The following is a 20464-nucleotide window of genomic DNA, read 5'->3' on the forward strand; positions in this document are numbered from 1 at the left end:
GATTTTTTTTTTGGATTTTCCCATTACAGTTTGATCTGGTGCATTTTCTAGATCTATTTGGAGGAGTTTTGTGGAGAGGGGCAGCTTGCTGCATTGATCCCTTTTACTCTGTCATCTTGACTTCACCTCCCTCAATTCTTGTTCACTTATGGAATGGATCAGATGTCCTAAGGTCCCTTCAAATTTGAGATTCTGTGATTCAGATGCCAGAATTGTCTACGAACACTTTTCAGAGGCTCTGTTCACACATCTAGTCTTTATCCTGTAGTAAATGCAAACAGGTAGCTGAATAGAAGGCAACAGCATCTTTCAGGTACCTTATTCATACACCACCAAATTCCAGTAGGATGGTAAGCACCATGTAATAAATAAGGTAATAGTTATTAACCACAGGGACCAATTTTTCTTTTATTCTCTTTATTACACTGTGAATAACTGTAGCTAAATTAATTTTTTTGTAACACCATTTTCTCCTTTTATTCTTACGTTAGATGGCTGGAAAGGAATATGAAACCATCAATGAATCAAAAATCGGTTACCGAAGAGATGTTAGTATTTGGCCCTATTGAATCAGTCACTACCCTGGGACGACAAAGTGCTCTAATTATATATGAGGACATTATTTCGGCTTGTAGAGCAGTGTCTGCTTTTCCTGCTAATATTCCAGGCACAAGGCTACAGTGTTATTGGTACCATAAATTCATGGCAAAAAATATGAAATGTAAATAATTACAGAAAACAGTTTTACTGAAGCTCTAAAGATCATTTAACATAATTATGTGGGTCTACAATTGAAATATAGTTATCAAAACAGTAGTTTAATAATGGCAAAAGGCACCCTGATTTTAGTCCATGTATATTAAACAAGAGGAAATTAATTATGGCTTCAAAAATGTTTGATCTTCATTTTCAAAACCATCAGAGTTTTGACTTTCTATTTAGAAAGTTTACAAGGGCATTTAGGTGGTCATCAGAGTTTTGCAAACTTTCACCAAGTAAAGCACATTCTTCAACATTAACTCTGTGCAGTGTCTCTTTTTCAAAATTTCGAATCAACTGTTTTGAAGACATCATAGTCTGTAGAAAAACGAAAGCAAAAGTATGATAAATATAGGATTATTCCATCCTTAACTCATTCATTCAAGAAAAAAAATTACTTGTTGAGTACCCATTATGTGCAAGGTCCGGGGCCAAATGCTATAAAGGTATGGTCTATGCCCTCAAGGACCTTGCAATGTAATTAGGGACATCATATACATACAGACATATGTATAGACACACACATATATATATGTGTGTGTATATGCATACATATTATACACACACACACATATCACTGTAACAAAAGGCAGAGTGTTGTAAGTGCTATTTCAGAGTTGTTTGTTTTTTTCCCCCACTGTATGCTCCAACACCCCATTCTATAAAACCTTTAGACATAGGGTTGTACAAAAGCACAAGTGATTTAGCTACCATATTAAATAAGCAAGTGGTACAAATCTACAAGGCTGTCACTTTAGGTAGTTGCATTATCCACTTAGAAGTCACAAAGTGGCAGCCCTTTTGTCTCTTGTTCACTTTCTGATAGCATATATCTCTACGGCCTTCCCCCAACTCCATTTACAATAAATCAATGGGGCTGAACAGTCCGAGAAGGCCCTTGTATCACATTTCTGCTCCTGCTTATACATATGCCCATGTAACACCTCATTGATTTTTCAAGATCCCAAGGCTACTGATGGAAAAATTCGAGTCTATTTAGCCTTTTAACCTTGCTAACGACTTCAGGTAAACACGGTTTTCTTCATTTTGCAGAATTGGAGTAAGTTTAATAGAAGCTAAGGTGGAGAAGGAAAGAAAAAGGATTTTTTTTAAAACTCAGACTTCACCTAGTGGCAAATAAGTAGAAACAAAGGGACTGCCTATCCATTGGGAATGAGCAAGTAAAGTACATGAATGTAATGGAATACTATTATTCCATAAGAAAAAAGAAAAAAGATCTTAGAGAAACCTAAGAAGACTTGTATGAACTGATGAGAGCAACTGAACAAAACCAGGACAATTTGTACAATTATCAACACTAGAAAGAAAAATAACTTTGAAAGATTTAAGAACTCTGACCAATGTAATGATCAACCATGATTCTAGAGCACTGATGATGAAGCATGTTACCCATGTCTTGACAGACAGACTTAGCATACAGAGACATCTATTTTTTGGATGTGGAGAATGAAGGAGTTTGTTTTGCTTGATTACGTATATTTGTCTTAAGAGTTTTTTTTAGTGGAGGAAGTGAGAGGGAAAGAAAATAGATTTTTTTTCTTAATTAAAAAAATAGAAAAAAATTTAAAATTACTGAATGGCCAGTAAAATGAATTGAATGAATAAAAAATCTTAGTCAGTGTACTACAAAGTTCATTTTTTACTTCTTGCAATATCTAAAATGAGGTGCTATGTGATCTTTCTTAAGAAGAGATTTCACTCTGTTCCAGAAAAATAATTATGTATAGCATTAAATGGCATGTGGAAGCCCTTTAAATCAAAATTGTTTTTTAAAAAGTGAAAACTGGCTTTAGAGTTGTAAGTTTTAAAGCTGTAAGCTTTAAGGCTGGTAGTGTTACGAACAGAATAATCTCTATTTCCCTCAATTCCCCCTCTCCATTACTGGTCACTAAAATAACAAATGTCAACTACATGTTTTATACAAGGAAAATGAAATGTTTCATGTTTGCTTGAGGTCTTTCTCACCCTAAGAGCTTCTGTGTATCAAAAGACTGTGATTTTAGGTTTTCTGAAAAATATATTGTCATTGGCTTCAAGATTTAATACAGTATTTGAATGACTGTAATGGTAATATAAATTTGAAGCTTTCCCATCCATTAATAGGCCCATGTGACCTGCTTATGTCACAGGAAGCCTAAGTCATATGTGGTGGGAGGAGCTTATTGAACTGGAACTGGAAGGCTGGAGCAGGAAATGCTCAGAGCAAGTTAGAACTTTGGGAGGAGAGGATTGAAGGCAAGGAGTCAGCTAGGATTTGTGAGTGTTTGTGGGAAGGTCCCAGCAGGAGGCAAGGCTAATGGGCTGGCAAGGCTCCCTGCTGTGATATGGTGTTTTAAGTTCCTTGCTGTTATAATAAAGTGGGCTTACTGGTTTTGGGATTTGGTTGCTTCTTGGATGGGTTGGATTTACTGGTTTTGGGATTTAGTTCTCGGGTGTCTGAATAAATGTTTTACTTCTTCTACCTTATATATGAAGAGTCACATATTTTGTGATACATAACTACACAGGAATAATCACCATTATCGTCTATGTTGTGCTTATTGCTTGGCTAATACAATGATCAAAGGTAGGACTTTCAAAGGCAAATATCATATATCAGATTTCTAAAAGTAAAAAGTTTAGAAACCAAGATGCCATTCCAAGTCCTGTCTTCCTATTTATTTCTTTAAAGTGCATTTCCTCCTTTTTTGGAAAGTTATTTCCATAGACCTATGTATGTGAAAACATGAACACTTACCTTCTGGGGCAGTTGTGAGTATGTCTTCAACCTGGTCCAAACTTCTTTCTGAAAAATACTATCAGGAAAAACCTCAGTAACCAGTCCTTGAGCATAAGCTTCTTGGGCTGTCAACTTCCTTCCAAAAATAAGCATTTCAATTGCCTAAATTGAAGAGCAAGGTGAAGATATTAGCTTGATGAAATAAACATATCCTCTGTGGGCACTGGGACATTTTCTGACATTTGCTTGGTGCAATCTGCACCTCTTGGGAAAGAGAGATATGGGTGAGAAGCAGGGATGGGCAAATACTAAGCTTGGTCTTCACTGCATGCCTAGTTTCTACCCCAAAAAAATCTCATTAAAAATGCTAACAGCTCTCAGGAACTCCTCCCCACAGAAGGTAAAACCCTTTGTGTACAGGGGAGGAAGCAAGGATTTGATCTCAGTATATTTTATGTCTGGGTGTCATGGTTATATAACAGTAACTCAGCTCTATTATAAAACTGCCCTTGTAAAACTTACATAACCACTTATGTAACCGTGGGCCATTTTTTGACACCAAGTGTTTTTTTGTTCTGTTCCGATATAACATCTGACTAGGACTGATTGCCACCCAGGACTGGCCTTGTAAGTAAGCTTCCTCAATAAAACCTATTTACTACCATGCTGCCATAGACTGCCTCTTCCTCCAGTATCTCATTTCCTTTTCCTTATGGTGGGACTGCCCATCTAGACGTTCTGCTCCCTGACACCCTGGGAATTCTGTCTCTAGGGTCAGCCTACTTGATCTGAGTTTGTTCGGCCTATGGAGCAGATAGTCAGACCCCGATGAACTGTGAAGAACAGATATGTGAAAGGTCAACTCAAATTCAGCAGGCTTTCATTCCTGTCCACAAACCAATCTGTCTTCTGGTTAAGTAACATGCTCTCCCCACAGGTTAACAGGCAAATGCCTCAAGGAGTTAGTTGTGTACAGCTCTTCAAAACAATATATGGTATTCTTTTATACTTAAAACAATTAACAAAATTTTAAAAGAAGGTGCTATGTAACACATTGGCTTTATTCTCCCCATGCCATCCACCAAGTTTTCAATTTTACCTTGAGTGGACTCATTATCTTTGGAAATGTATAAGAGGAACATGCCTCTGGACGCAGGCCCAGCTGAGTAAATGGTGTGTGAAATGTTGCCTGTTAAAAGAAACAAACAAAAACACTCTTGCTGTGACTTTTCAGTTAGCTTTCTTCTTCTCTCTCTCTCTCTTTCTCTCATTTTGTTTTGGGGGGACCAAGTCTCCCTTGCCTAGGCTGAAAGTGCATTGGCCTTGCTCCCACTGTTGACTGGCACCAACCTTTTGATCTGTTTCTGATATGGGTTGGTTTGCCCCTCCTTAGGCAGACTGGTTACCCCTTGCTCCTTGTGGAGGAAGAGGTGAGCTTTAATAGCATTAGTGCCAGACTTAGTATGGACACCTAATCAGCTTTAGCCCTATTATAGCTCAGATCTCCTGAACTCAAGAGAATCACCAGCTGCAGTCTTTCCAATAGCAGGTATTATAAGTGTGTGCTACCACCTTTTTTAAATGAAAACCAGTTAGTTGGATATTCTTAGATTTTCCTCAGGTCTTTGCTTCACAAAGAATAAAAGTCTTCATGAATTTTAGATGGAAGGGAACCAATTTACAATAATTATAGTATAAACAGGATGCTTAGATTTCATTCATTTTATTCATTCATTCATTCATTTAGATTGTGGTTAGATGCATGAGCCAAGTTTTTCCCTCAATTTTTTTCAAAGGTGATTTTAAAATTTATAGCTGAATTAGTGAGCAAGCAAGAAATCAAGAGCGTTTTAAATTTTCCTCATTCACTTTTCAGATGAAATCTTGCCTTAAAAATGCTCTTTGATTAAATAAAGCAGACACAATTGCAAATAAAGGGAAATAAACAAAATATCTTAGCTATAGTTATGGAAAAATCAGTAATACATACCAATTAGACAGGTAGTACTGTTAAAATACTAAAAGATAGATATGGGGCACACATTGGAGAAGAACTTGGCTTCAAAAACTGATTTTGGGGGAGGGGTGTATTTACTATGATGTAACTCTTTTTTAGTATGTAGGAAAGAGAAGGCAGGGGAATATGCCTTTTGCTCACGTGGAGGGAAAGGAGGGTCTTAGAATCATGGAGTTTCTGAGACAGAACAAACTAAACAAAGAATGGTGGGAACTTTGACAGAAATATGGAAGTCTGAAAGAGGGGTTTTGAAGGAAAAAGAAAGATTGTGTGGACAAAGAAAAGAAGAAGGTCTGAAGCAGTCTTGAAGAATACTCATAGTCAGAGGGTATGATAATGGATGATGAGTCGGCAAAAAAGACCTGTCAACAGGTAGAAGGTGAACGAGGAGATAGTAGTGTCATGAAGACCAAAAGAAAGAGGTTCTAGGTAGAGAAAGTGGTTAGTGTGTCAAAGTGTTAAGAGGCCAAGAAGGGTAAGGACTGAGAAAAGATTTTCAAATTTGGCAATTAGTAGATATCTGATAGTTTTGGAAAAAGCAACTTTAGTTGAATGATGAAAAAATGGAAGTCACATTGCAAAGCGCTGAGGCATGACAGGAAGTAGAGACAATGTAAATATGGATGTTTTTTTCTAGGAGTTAAATTGAGAAAGGGAGGAGCAATATAGGAAGTGGATGGTAGAGCGCAATGGAAGGATTTTAGGGATGAGAAGATTTAGGCATGTTTGAAGGCAGTAGGGAAGGAACCAATAGTAGATAGAGAAATGTCAAGATTAGAGGATAAGACTGTCAGCTCTATGGATAATAAAAGAGTTTATGATCAAACAAGAGATAAAAAGGATCACAAGAAGTAAAATGGATGATTTTGATTACATGAAATTAAAAAGTTTTTGCACAAACAAAATTAATGCAGTCAAGATTAGAAGGAAAGCAGAAAACTGGGGGAAAATTTTTACAAGCTGTTTTGGTGTTAATGTAATGTAATAATGTAATGTAATTAATGTAATCCCATTAGTAGGTCTCAGGTAGAGCTAGTTAAGGGAAGCTTGATTAGGAGAGGCTTGTTTGTAGGAAGGCCCACATCCTTTTGCTAATTAGGTCATGAGGGTTGTGAAGCCCTCAGGCTCTAAAAGGGGTATATATACTCTGAGGGTAGCCTTTAAGCACTCTCTCAGAACTGTGGGAGGAGAGGACAAAGGCAAGCAGACAGCTAGGATTTGCCAGTGAGTATTTATGGGAAGGCCCCAGCAGAGGGGGAGGTTATGGGATGGCTTGGCTCCCTGCTGTGATATTGTGTTTTAAGTTCCTTGCTGTTATGATAAAGTGGGCTTAACGGTTTTGGGATATAATTGCTGCTATGTTGAACTGGAGTTACTGGTTTTGAGATTTGATCCTCTGGTGTCTGAATAAATGTTTTTTACTTCTTCTGCCTTCTATATGGAGAATCTCTTATATTCTGTGATAAGAACTATACAGGCATATTTATGGTCACCATCAATATTGTGACACTTGCTTACTGATACACCAGTTTCTCTGATAAAGGCTTCATTTCTTAAATATATAAGGAACTGATTCAAATTCGTAAAAATAAAAGCCATTCCCCAATAGACAAATGGTCAAAGGAAATGAAGAGGCAGTTTTCATAATAAGATATCAAAGCTATCAATAGTCATATGTAAAATGTTATAAATTGCTTCTGATTAGACAAATGCAAATTAAGAAACTCTGAGGTACCACATCATACCTATCAGATTGGCTAGCATGACAAAAAAGGAAAATGACAAATGCTGGAAGGGATATGGAAAAATAGGTACACTAATGCTCTATTGATAGAGTTGTGAACTGGACTAACCATTCTGAAGAGCAATTTGGAACCATGCCCAAAGGGCTATAACACTGTGCATAATCTTTGACCCAACAATACCACTATTAGGTCTGTATCCCAAAGAGATTAAAAAAAAGAAAAAAGGAAAAGGACCTATATGTACAAATATATTTATAGTAGCTCCTTTTGTGGTGGCAGAAAATTGGCAATTGAGGAGATGCCCATCAATTGGGGAATGGCTGAACAAATTGTGATATTTGATTTTGATGGGATACTATTGTGCTATAAGAAATAACAAGCAGGATGATTCCAGAAAAACCTGGGAAGACTTATGAACTGATGCAAAGTGAAGTGAGAAGAACCAGTAGAATATTTTACAGAGTAACAGCAATGTTTTATGATGATCAACTGTGAAAGACTTAGCTATTCTAATCAAGACAATGATCTACAATAAATCCAAAGCAGCCATGACAAAAAAAATGCTATCCACCTTCAGAGAGAAAACTGAAGAATTCTTAATGCACACTGAAGCATACTTTTCTTATATTCTTTATTTTTCTTGGCTTTGTCTGTTTTCTTTTGCAACATGGCTTATTTGGAAATATGTTTTGCATGATTTCACATGTATAGTTGATATCAAATTGCTTGCCTTCTCAAGGAGAAGGGAGGACCAGGAGGGAAGGAGAGAATTTAGAACTCAAAATTTTTTTTTAAAAAATGATGCTAAAATTTTTTACATTGAGAAGTATTTAATGAAATAATTTTTTTAAAAAAGAAAAGAAAAATGTTTTCCATCTCCAGAGAGAGAACTGATGAACTAAACACAGACTGCAACATATTTCTTTCACTTCATTTACATTTTTTTTTACAACATGGCTAATATAGAAATGTGTTTTGCATGAAAAAAAGATTAAAGAATGAGAAAGGAAGATTAAGAGGTATATAATCACCATAGTCAGAGACTAAGTTCCTCATTTTTGTAGAGCTGAGCCCCTGCAGCTGAACTAAGCTAGCATAAACATTACCTCATTTCTCAAGTCTAAGTTACCCTCTGTGTTTAGCTCTGCGTTCAATTAACATCTTAACTACAGCTACTACAGTAACAGGACATTTCAGTTAATGAAATACTCCCTTGATGGAACCGCCCAGCATGGCATGCCCACATCAAAGGCACTGTGCTCTATAGGCAAAGCAGAACTGCAGTCAAAAAGAAACAAGGAAGAAACAAGTGATTCACAAATTTAAAGATATCTCCACTCCAAATGTTCATATGGACTATTGGTGCCCAACCTTTGGTAGAGTTTTCTGAGCTTGTATTGGTCTGATCAGTCACAGTCAGACACACTGTACCTTGACCCTGACATAGTGATGTCATTTTGGTCCTCTTGGAGAAGGAAGGACAACAACTACCAATTTCCTTCATGGACAGATTGATTAATGTGGTATCTTGACCAATTAAAGTTAATTAGCTGGTGACTTTCACTTCCAACACACCTACACTCTGAATGCTGTCAATAGCCACAAATTACATCTTCACTGTTCCAGGATGTGCCTAGCCTAACTACAAGTCAAGTGACTTGTCTCATCCAAGTAAGTTTTTCAAGATTCTATAATTTCCCAGCTCCTATTTTACTACCACAAAAGACGCTCTGTAAAACCTGTGTTTGTCTGTGATGACTGAGGAGGCAGACAACCTGATTTGTTGGCAACTGCTAGCCTTGCAAATAAATCACTGTGCTCAGAACTTTGAACTGGAGTTTTCCTTATTTGTTGATTTTTATTGCAACAGTACATACTGTTTTATAGCTCTTTGGGCATAGTTCCAAATTGCTTTCCAGAATGGTTGGATCAGTTCACAACTTTGCCAACAGTGTCCCAATTTTCCTATATCCCCTCCAAAATTTGTCATTTTCCTATTCTGTTATATTAGCCAATCTGATGGATTCAAGCTGGAACCTCAGTGTTATTTTAATTTGCTTTTCTCTAATCAACAGTGATTTATAGTATTTTTTCATGACTACAGATAGCTTTGATTTCTTCTACTGAAACTGCCTGTTCACATCCTTTGACCACTTATCAACTGTAGAATAGCTTGTATTCTTACAGATTTGACTCAGTTCTCTATATATTTGAGAAATGAGGCTTTATCACAGGAACTTGATGTAAAAAAAAATTTCCCCCAATTTTCTTTCTTTCTAATCCTAGCTGCATTGGTTTTGTCTGTGTAAAACTTTTTCAATTTAATGATCTATTTTTTTTTTTACTCCATAATGCTCTCTATCTCTTGTTTGATCATAAATATATAATTTCTGTTGGTTTTGTTGTTTATATGGTCAATTATGCTGATAGTTTTCCTCATACTGAACCAGCTCTGCATTCCTGCTATAAATCCCACCTGCTCATAATGTATGATCTTTGTGATATATTGCTGTAATCTCCTTGCTAGTATTTTGTTTAAATTCATTAAGAAAATTGGTCTATAATTTTCTTTTTCTGCTTTTGCTCTTCTTGGCTTAGGTATAAGCACCATATTTGTGTCATAAAAGGAATTTGATAGGACTCCTTCTTTGTCTATTTTTCTAAAAAGTTTATATAGTATCGGAATTAATTGTTCTTTAAATGTTTGGTAGAAATCTGGTCCTGGTTATTTTTTCTTAGGTAGCTCATTAATAGCTTATTCAATTTCTTTTTCTAAGACAAAATTATTTAAGTATTCTATTTCCTATTCTGTTAATCTGGGCAATTCATATTTTGTAAATATTCATCCATTTCACTTAGAGTGTTAGATTTATTGACATATAATTGGGCAAAATTACTCCTAATAATTGTTTAAATTTCCTCTTCATTGCTGGTCAATTCACCCTTTTCATTTTTGATACTGGTAGTTTGGTTTTCTTCTTTTTTTAAAATCAAATTAACCATTAGTTTATCTATTTTATTGGTTTTTCATAAAACCAGCTCCTAGTTTTATTAGTTCAATGGTTCTCTTACTTTCAATTTTATTAATCTCTCTTTTGATTTTCAGGATTTCCAATTTAGGGATTGTTCTTTCTTTTTCTTTGTATTCTCAGTGTGCATGGTGCCTGGTCACAGAGTAAGTATTTAGTAAACTCTTGTTGACTGATTGCTTAAAAGTATTATTTCTAACAATGTGTTGTACAGGGTCTGGTTGAATGGAGTCTAGGGATGGCATAATCACTGAGGTACTGAGTGTTTTGATACCTGATTAGCTTCCCTAAATGGAATACTTAGCACAGAACAAGAAATTCATTCCCTAGGAAAAGCAAAACATCCCAAATGATGAGCAGATCATGATCATTTACTGAATTGAGAATGCTTACAAAAATGTGAGCAAAAATTATTGGGGAAGGAGATTATTGCCATGTGAAACACTTTTAGGCTGAGTTAGACATAAAGAATAAAGAATAAAGTACTCTTTTATGAAAGGTGAACTTATGGGGAACATAAAGTCTCTCCTGGGCTATGTGAATTTCAGTAAGCCACTTAAACTTTCTGGAACTGTTTCCTTCTCAGTAAAATGAGGGGTTTGATTATATATAATAAAAATAATAATCTAGCTAGCATTTAGTGCTTTAGGGTCTGCAAATCACTTTACATATGTTATCAGAGGCAGCTAGTGGAGCAGTGGATAAAGTGTTGGGCTTAGAGTCAGGAAAAGCCAAGTTCAATGTTGTCAGAACCCAAGTTCCGATGTCAGACACTAGCTGTGTGACCCTAGGTAAGTCACTTTATCTCTGTTTGTCTCAGTTTCCTCAACTGTAAAATGGGAATAATGATAGTGCCTACCTCATTGTTGTGAGGATCAAATAAGATAATATTTGTAAAGTGCTTAGCAAGTGTCTAGCACATAGGAGGTACAATATAAATGTCTGCTATGAATAAATACATTTGTCTTGCCTGCCTCATTGGGACATTATGAGGATCAAATGCGATGATGTTTGTTAAAAAAAAAATACAGCACAGTGTTTGGCACATAATAGGTGCTATATAAATGCTTATTCCAATGCCTATTTTTCTCTTTTCTCATTTGATTGGATTATATAACTGTTAAAATTGATTATAGCTCTAACATCTTATGGTTTTAAGATTAGTGTACTTGGGAGAAGTGAATTTCAAAATGATTCTTCATTTTTTCATTCATTCATAATTTTTTGACAAATTTTGTATGATTATTAAGCAACATTTTTATAAAGCAGCATTTAACAGAAGAATGAATAATAGGCTGCCTGATATATTGACCAGCATGCCTCACTAAGAACAACCCAGCTGTTAAAAAAAAAATGGGGCCGGGGGCAGGGGAATCATCCCTCTTCCAAACAAAAAGTCATTTTTATTATACTCGGACTTAGACTCTGGAAATCTAAATGTAGCAATTCATTCAGTAATCATATCACTGCTATAGAGAATTATATTAATGATAGTGATAATTTTAAAAGAGAAATGAAAAGATAACTTACCCTGTCAGTCGCATATACGATGTCAAATAGTGGAAGAAGTGTAACTGCGATTCCTACAGCAGGGCCATTTACCACCGCAACTAGGAGCTTGGGAAAATCTATAAAATGCGCAACAAATTTCCTAAAAGACGAACAAAGAAAAACAATGGACAATAATAGCCTACATTCCCCCCAACCAGAACATCAATAATGAAACTATATAATATAGGAGAAATATTTCTAAGCCTGAGTTAATGGATCCCTGACTAGATGAAGAGTATCCAATACAAGAGCCTATAGTCTTTACATTACAAAGAATTAAACATTCTTTGGCCTCCCATTATATTCATTTTAGATATTAATGTTAGAGTGTCTGACACATCTGACATTGCAAATGTTGATTTGGTCTTCCTTCCACTGGGCCTTTAAAAAACTTACGTATGTACGTGTGTGTGTGTGTGTGTATGTGTGTGTGTATCCCACAAATTTCAAGATTCCAAAATTTTAAAGTCAAGAGCAGTATTGGTCTGTAAAGAGACAGTGACCCTTTAGATAAGGATGAGTCTTTTAGGTATCATGCTACAGTGTCCCAGCAGTGGGAATTCAAGGACCCTAGAAGCAACACATGGACGCCCCCCCCCACTTCTCCCATTGAAATGTTCAAACCAAAAAATATTATCAAAAGCTATTATTAAAAGACAAGATTACTAGTTGCATTAATACTATTATTAAAAACTTTCATGAAAATATCATGAGACCTATCCAGGAGAATTTATAATTGGAAGAGGTGGTTCTAGTCACGAAGTCTTCTGGGTGGGTTGAGCATTTGCTAAAATCTGTTGCCTGTTACCTCAAGAAGTAGAAACATTCCATATGTCAATTGCTTCTTAATCAAACTTTCATGGGCAGTAGCATCAGATGTAGTTAACAAATTGTAAAAAGCAGGAACATCAAAGAAACAGGAGCAGTACAAAGAACTGTTTTATTTTTTAAACTTTATTTTTCTTGTTTGTATGTGTTTGCAACATGGCTAATAGGGAAATGTGTTTTGTGTGACTTCATATGTTTAACTGATATCATATTGCTTGCCTTCTCCATGAGTGGAGGAGGAGCAAGAGGGAAGAAGATAATTTGGAACTCAAAATTTTTAAAAATGAATGTTAAATGTTAAAAATTAACAAAAAAATGTAACTAAAAAATAAAGAACTACGCTTGCTTACTAAATCTTCTCAATAGACATACAGGAAAAACTTTTTTACTTCTACACATAAAAGCGCAATTCTGATGAACAAATACTGCATTTCACCACGTAACTGTCTCCACTGCACAATCATTGCCTCCTGTTTTTTCAGTCCAAAAATTGGTTTATAACCTTTCGTCGTGTAATGGTTTCATGGTATAATTCTGCTTGTCATGACACTTAAAAGATAAACAGATCAGCAATGTATTCACCAGTTGCATATGGATATGCATTTATCTCTCACGCATTGAGAGCCGTGAGTGTGGAATTCTCATTGCCTTCACACTGTCAGTATATTTCCAAAAGACAACTTGTGAAGTTTGTTTGGAGCACTGCAGTATTAAAGGTATTGTTACTCAACCCAATGAAGAGCATAGGCCCAAGGTGGAGTGGGCAGGCAAAGCTGCCATGGGTAAGTCATGTGATATGGTAAGACTTACATCTTCCCAATTTTACCATATATTCACGAGTATTCTGGGCTTCCTAATCTTGTACCAAACATAGTTGAATAATAAATGATTTTTAAGTTAATACCAGCATAAATTTTTTAAAAGCTCCACATAATGGTTGCACCCCACTTTTCTGTAAAAAAATTTGTCATAAAATCTGCAACAATTATGTAGTGAAATACAGTAAAGTTCTTTAGAACCAAGTAAATGCCATTCCTACCTCAGTAATGTGGTTCTTGCTTCAATTTTCTTTTCAATTTCATCTGGTACAACTTTTGCAACTTCACTTAAGTCATCCCCACTGCAGTAATAATCACCATTTCCTAAAACCAACAGAAATCAACATCACCATAAAAGAATTTCAGAAGGAAAAATGCAATAGATTTTGTAGGTTTTAAAACACAATAATAAATTAAAGAATTATATTTGCTTTTGGTCATGTTTACATCTTGCCATTTTTTTCTTTCTAATACTGTACTATTAGCCTGAAGTGGACTATTAAGACATTAATAATGAAGGACTGGTAAAAATACGCCTGGGTTCCAAAATTGTTCCAAAATTGAGTCAGTTTGGCTTTATTTGAACATATAGGCCCTGTGTGCCAGAAACTCAAAGGGAGATCTAAAGGTGACTTTCAGTCGCAGTTATGTCAGGCACCCCAACAATACCTAGATGATTCTTTAGAATGAAGATGATGGGAGACTAAAGAATGTTTAAACTCAATGTGGAGATTTAGGAAAATAAGCCAGATGAAGAAAATACTCCAGAGAGAAGGAGAGAAGGGATACCATGATAACCAACTGCCTGATTTGGGGAAGTCAGGAAATTGAAAAAAGTCCAAAACACCATGTGTGTAGCTTAGCCTATACGTCAGGGAAAATGGGATGGCTTATCCTTGAGAATCTACTCAAATGGTCTGCAGATAGGCAGTGGAGCGTGATTTTTATTTTATTTGCAATTCGAAATTAGCCTAGGACATTAGGTGAACAGCAGTGACATCTGATCACAAGTTGTATGCTATTTACACTTGCGATGTGATTTTAAGGCAGGTGCTATTGAATTTGCATCATGGACATTCTGGTGACATTCTGGTGAACCCTTGGGACTCCTTCTCAGAAGAATGTTTTTCAGTAACTGAAGGAAGTTCTAAATTTCAGTTAGGGGTTAATGAAAATGAAAGTAATTTTTTTCCTATTCAAGTTTATAGACCCCCAGATATAATAATAAATAGCATTTATATAGCACTTTAAGGTTTGCCAAGTACTTTATAAGTATCATCTCATCTGATCCGCACAACAATCCTTAAAGGTAGGTGCTATTGTTATCTACATTTTACAGGTGGGGAAATGGAGGCAGGGGTTAAGTGACTTGCCTAGGGTTACATAGCTAGTATTTAGATGCTAGATTTGAACTCAGATCTTCTTGACTCCAAATCTAGTTCCCCTCTGCACTGTGTCACCTAACTCTATGAAATCTATCCATGGACCTGGATCCCAGGTTAAGAATACTCATTTCAGAGCATAAGAGGGGAGTGTTTATAATAAGCAAGGCTCATATTATGGGAGCTAATAAATAAGGGACAATAAAACACCTACCCATCTCACAGGTTAATGGTAAGGGAAGTACTCGCAAGACCTTAAAAATACCATATAAATGGAGATTATTACTTACTATTATTGTCATCACCTTCCTACTCTCTGTCTGGGGAATCTTTGTTTGGTACAAGTGCTGTCTAATATGGGGTAAACCATGAGAGAAAGAGGTAATTGTTCGCCTTAGGGCTATGACTTGGGACCAAGAAATTCCTGGTATGGAGAAGTGTTAACTATGTGTCCTCTAGCGGAAAGACTCTCCTGACACTGCCTTGGGTTTTTAAGGGGAGGGAGGAGGTGTTATAGCTGTTATCTAGGCAGTAGCTTACCTAGGAGCTTAGCTCTGAGGGAACCAGGGAACCCTCAGTGAGCAAAGCTTCCAGGGGGAACACCTATTCTTAGAGTAGGCTAACTGTTTATGCTCAGGCTGAACTTAGCAGGTGGCTGAGCCCTGGGGACCCATATACCTACTGACAAACAGAGTTTTTTACCCACTTACATAAAGCATATCTAGAAGCCAAGAGGGTTAGTTGGAGGAAGCAGGACTTAGTTCTCCCACTCTAAGGATCTCTCCCAAAGTCTAACAACCTTTTCTTTGATTAACAATCTGTTTTAAATCAATATTTGCACAAGGATCTCTCTTCATTCTTGGCAAAATCCCAGACCATCATTACCATTATTAAAAGTTATGGGGTTTTCTAATAGAGTTTACCTTTTATTTTGTTGTCTTTGGGTTTGTGTGTATACATATATACCTATACATGCATATATACATATATATACACACATATATACACTCATATAAGTATGTATTGCTTTTTAAAAATTTTTATTTAATATTTTATTTTCCCCTAAATTACATATAAAACAATTTTTAACATTTGTTTTTGAAAATTTTGAGTTCCAAATTCTCTCTCTCCCTTCCCTAACCCTCATTTAGAAAGTAATCAGTTTTATACAGGTTATACATATGCAGTCACACAAAACATATTTCCATATTAGTCATGTTGTGAAAGAAAACACAAAGCAAAAAAACAAAACAACAACCCAAGAAAAATAAAGTAAAAAAAGTATGTTTTGATCTGCATTCAGCCTTTATCAGCTCTTTCTCTGGAGATAGATGACATTTTCATAAGTCCTTCAGAATTGCTTTGGATCATTGTATTCCTGAGAATAGCTAGGTCATTCACAGTTGATCATTGTACAATATTGCAGTTACTGCGTACAATGTTCTCCTGGTTCTGCTCACTTCAGTTTGTATCAGTTCATGTAAGTCTTTCCAGGTTTTTCTGAGAGCATCTTGCTCATTATTTCTTTTTTTCTCCACAATTCTTTTTATTTAACATTTTTAGTTTTCAACATTGATTTCCACACGATTTTGAGTTACAAATTTTCTCCCCATTTCTACCCTCCCCCACCCCAAGATGGCATATATTCTTATTGCCCCTTTCCCCAGTCTGCCTTCCCTTCTGTCACCCCACTACTGCCCCCCCACCTTATTCTCTTTCCCCTTACTTTCTTATAGGGCAAGATAGATTTCTATACCCCATTGCCTGTATATCTTATTTTCCCAATAGCATGTAAAAATAACTTTTTTTAAACATTTATTTTTAGAACTTTGAGTTCCAAATTCTCTCGCTTCTTCCCTCCCCACCCACCCTCCTTGAGAAGGCAAGTAATTCAACATAGGCCACACATGTATCATTATGCAAAACACTTCCATAATAGTCATGTTGTGAAAGACTAACTATATTTCCCTCCATCCTATCCTGTCCCCCTTTATTCACTTTTCTCCCTTGACACTGTCCCTTTTCAAAAATATTTGCTTTTGACTACCTCTTCCCCCAATATGCCCTCCCTTCTATCATTCCCACCCCCCCCCCCATCCCATTCCCCTCTACTTTCCTTTAGGGTAAGATACCCAATTGAGTGTGTATGTTATTCCTTCCTTAAGCCAAATCTAACGAGAGCAAGATTCACTCATTCCCTTTCACCTACACCCTCTTCTCTTCCATTATAACAGCTTTTTCTTGCCACTTTTATGTGAGATAATTTACCCCATTCTATCTCTCCCTTTCTCCTTTTCCCAATATATTCCTCTCTCACTCTTTAATTTTATTTTTTAGATATCATCATTTCATATTCAACTCACCCTGTGCCCTCTGTCTATATATATGCATATTCTCTTCAACTACCCTAATACTGAGAAACGTCTCATGAGTTACAAATATCATCTTTTCATGTAGGAATGTAAACAAAACAGTTCAACTTTAGTAAGTCCCCTATGATTTCTCTTTCCTGTTTACCTTTTCATGCTTCTCTTGATTCTCGCATTTGAAAGTCAAATTTTCTATTCAGCTCTGGTCTTTTCATCGAGAATGCTGGAAAATCCTCTATTCTATTGAAAATCCATATTTTGCCCTGGAGTATTATACTCAGTTTTGCTGGGTAGGTGATTCTTGATTTTAATCCTAGCTCCTTTGGCCTCCAGAATATCATATTCCAAGCCCTTTGATCCCTTAATGTAGAAGCTGCTAGGTCTTGTGTTATCCTGATTGTGTTTCCACAATACTAAAATTGTTTCTTTCTGGTTCCTTGCATTATTTTCTCCTTGATCTGGAAACTCTGGAATTTGGCTACAATATTCCTAGGAGTTTTCTTTTTGGGATCTTTTTCAGGAGGTGATTGGTGGATTCTTTCCATTTCTATTTTACTCTCTGGCTCTAGAATATTGGGGCAGTTTTCCTTGATAATTCCTTGAAAGATGATGTCTAGGCTCTTTTTTTTGATCATGGATTTCAGGTAGTCCAATAATTTTTAAATTATCTCTCCTGGATCTATTCTCCAGGTCAGTGGTTTTTCCAATGAGATATTTCACATTGTCTTCCATTTTTTCATTCTTTTGGTTCTCTTTTATAATTTCTTGATTTCTCATAAAATCACTAGCTTCTACTTGCTCCATTCTAATGTTTAAGGCAGTATTTTCTTCAGTGGTCTTTTGGACCTCTTTTTCCATTTGGCTAATTCTGCCTTTTAAGGCATTTTTCTCCTCATTCACTTTTTGGAGCTCTTTCGCCATTTGGGTTAGTCTATTTTTAAGGTGTTATTTTCTTCAGTATATTTTTGGGTCTCCTTTAGCAAGTTGTTGACTTGTTTTTCATGATTTTCTTGCATCACTCTCATTTCTCTTCCCAATTTTTCCTCTACTTCTCTTACTTGCTTTTCCAAATCCTTTTTGAGCTCTTCCATGGCCTGAGACCAATTCATATTTTTCTTGGAGGCTTTTGATGTAGGCTCTTTCACTTTGTTGACTTCTTCTGGCTGTATGTTTTGATCTTGTCACCAAAGAAATATTCTATTATCTGAGTCCTTTTTCACTGCTTGCTCATTTTCCCAGCCAATTACTTGACTTTTGAGCTTTTTCTCAGGCTACAACTGCTTTCAGAGTGTAGAGTGCTTTGTTCCAAGCTTCAGGGGTTTTGCACTGCTTTTTGTCAGAGCTACTTCTATTCTGAGGTAGTGTGATGCTCCTCTCCTGGCCTGTGCTCTGGTCTGTGAGTGCAGGTAATCCTTTCTGCTGTGTAAACACCAGGAGGACTCCCTCCCCAAAGCCACCACAAAGCTCTACCACACCAGCACTCCTCTTCCCCCAAGAACTGCCAACCAGGACCATGACCCAGATCCAAGCACAGTAAAGCAAGAGAATCTTGCCTCAAGCACCAGCAAAGCAATCTCTTCACTCCTGCTCTGATCAGCCGCTTGATTCCTCCCACTGGGTGGGCCTGAGGCTGGAAGCAGCCGCTGTGGTGCTGCTGTTGCTGCTGCTGCAGCCACCTCCACTGCCCTGGGGCTGGGGCCGGACCAAGCACTTCTCTCACCCAGATCCAGCAGTTTTCCCACTGACCTGCTCAGTTGTCTTTAGTGTTTGTGGGTTAAGAAACATGGTAACTGCCACAATTCAGTGATTCGGGGCCCTGACACCTGCTCCACCCAGTCTACTCTGTGCCTGGTCTGTCCTGGCATGGCCCACGTTGGGCTGTGCTCCACTCCCGGCATGGTGTGATAGACCCTTCCTAGACCACCCAGGCCTTCTTGGGCTGGAGACTTGTTTCCCTCTGTTATTTAGTGGGTTCTGTAGCTCTAGAATTTGTTTAGAGTCACTTTTTGCAGGTGTTTGGAGGGATTTGTGGGAGAGCTTAAGCAAGTCCCTGTTTTTAAGCTGCCATCTTGGCTCTGCCCCTCACTCATTATTGCTTTTAGCACAATAGTATCCCACCACAATCATATACCACAACTTGTTCTAATAGATTTTAAAAAGTAGGCCCACTATACTATGTTCTGTTATACTATGCAAAGCAAAGTGGTAACATATAAAAGAGGATTTAACCTTTATAGTACCAGACATTGTGGATCACCCTCTTCTCCAAAATCTTTGTCTTTTTTATGACACTGCATGATCTTGGATCTCCTAACCTCATTGACTGTTTCTTTTATGTTTTCTTTCACAGATCTTTTTCCTTTGCCTAGCCTTTAAATGTAGACATTTCTGAAAATCTTGTCCTTAGTTTTTTTTCTCTCCCTATTCTCTCAGTGATCTTATTCTCTCCCATAACTTCCAATACTACTACCACATGCACGATTCTCAAATCTGTCTTCAGCCAGTCCTCTCTTCCAAATTCCAGTTTAGCATCTCAAAAACAAAAGGCCTAAAACTGACCTCATCATCTTTCCTCCTATCACCACCTCTTCCTCTAGTATTCCCAAAGAAAATCTACTTCAAACACTCCTGTCAATGGGACCTTCATTCTTCTAGTTACCTAGATTCAATACTTTAGTCATTTTTGACTCTTCCCTTTCCCTTGCTAAATAGTTACCAAGTTGTAACTTCGTAATTGTCTCTCTCCTCCCTCCCCTCCTTTCCATTCCTACAGCTTTCACTTGAATTTAGGTTCATATTACAGCAGACTTAACCCAAGGCAACAATAGGCTTCTACCTCATTGCCTGTCTTCTATTTACCCTGTATACTTCTGCCAGATGATTCTTTTCTAACTTAATATCTTATAGTGTCACTTACAAATCTTTACTGGTTCTCCCCTGCCCATTAAATATAGTACAGATTCCTGAGGCTGATATTCCCATAATCTGGTGCCATCTTCATTTTCTAGCCTTATCTCCCAATACTATCTATCCTCTACAAATCCAACACACCAGTCATGGCCTAAAAATGGCCTGGGGCTTCTTGTTCCTTTCTCCTATGATCCTTCTGCTTACCACGGGCTGCTTTCCCAGGGCTCTTCCTGTTTAAATATTGCCCATCTCTCAAGGCCTGGCTCAAAGACCTCTCCCAAACTGGCAGAGATCTCTAGTTTTGTCTAATGCCTAT

The 20464-nt window shown here is 36.9% G+C and overlaps 1 protein-coding gene across 1 annotated transcript in view; it reads right to left on the reverse strand.

Annotated features, from left to right (window-relative positions):
* Nucleotides 1-400: 400 nt before the first annotated feature.
* Nucleotides 401-20464, reverse strand: part of ECI2 (enoyl-CoA delta isomerase 2) — a 53551-nt gene continuing 33487 nt past the window's right edge. The window contains exons 5-9 of the mRNA XM_036738305.1: nucleotides 13709-13811; nucleotides 11821-11941; nucleotides 4599-4688; nucleotides 3518-3661; nucleotides 401-1077 (exon numbers count right to left, since the gene is read on the reverse strand). Of these exons, the coding sequence (XP_036594200.1) occupies nucleotides 919-1077; nucleotides 3518-3661; nucleotides 4599-4688; nucleotides 11821-11941; nucleotides 13709-13811 (617 nt within the window). The 3' untranslated portion in view covers nucleotides 401-918. The remainder of the gene's footprint in view (nucleotides 1078-3517; nucleotides 3662-4598; nucleotides 4689-11820; nucleotides 11942-13708; nucleotides 13812-20464) is intronic.

The sequence above is a fragment of the Trichosurus vulpecula genome, chromosome 1 (assembly GCF_011100635.1).
Source record: "Trichosurus vulpecula isolate mTriVul1 chromosome 1, mTriVul1.pri, whole genome shotgun sequence".
Lineage (NCBI taxonomy): Eukaryota > Metazoa > Chordata > Mammalia > Diprotodontia > Phalangeridae > Trichosurus > Trichosurus vulpecula.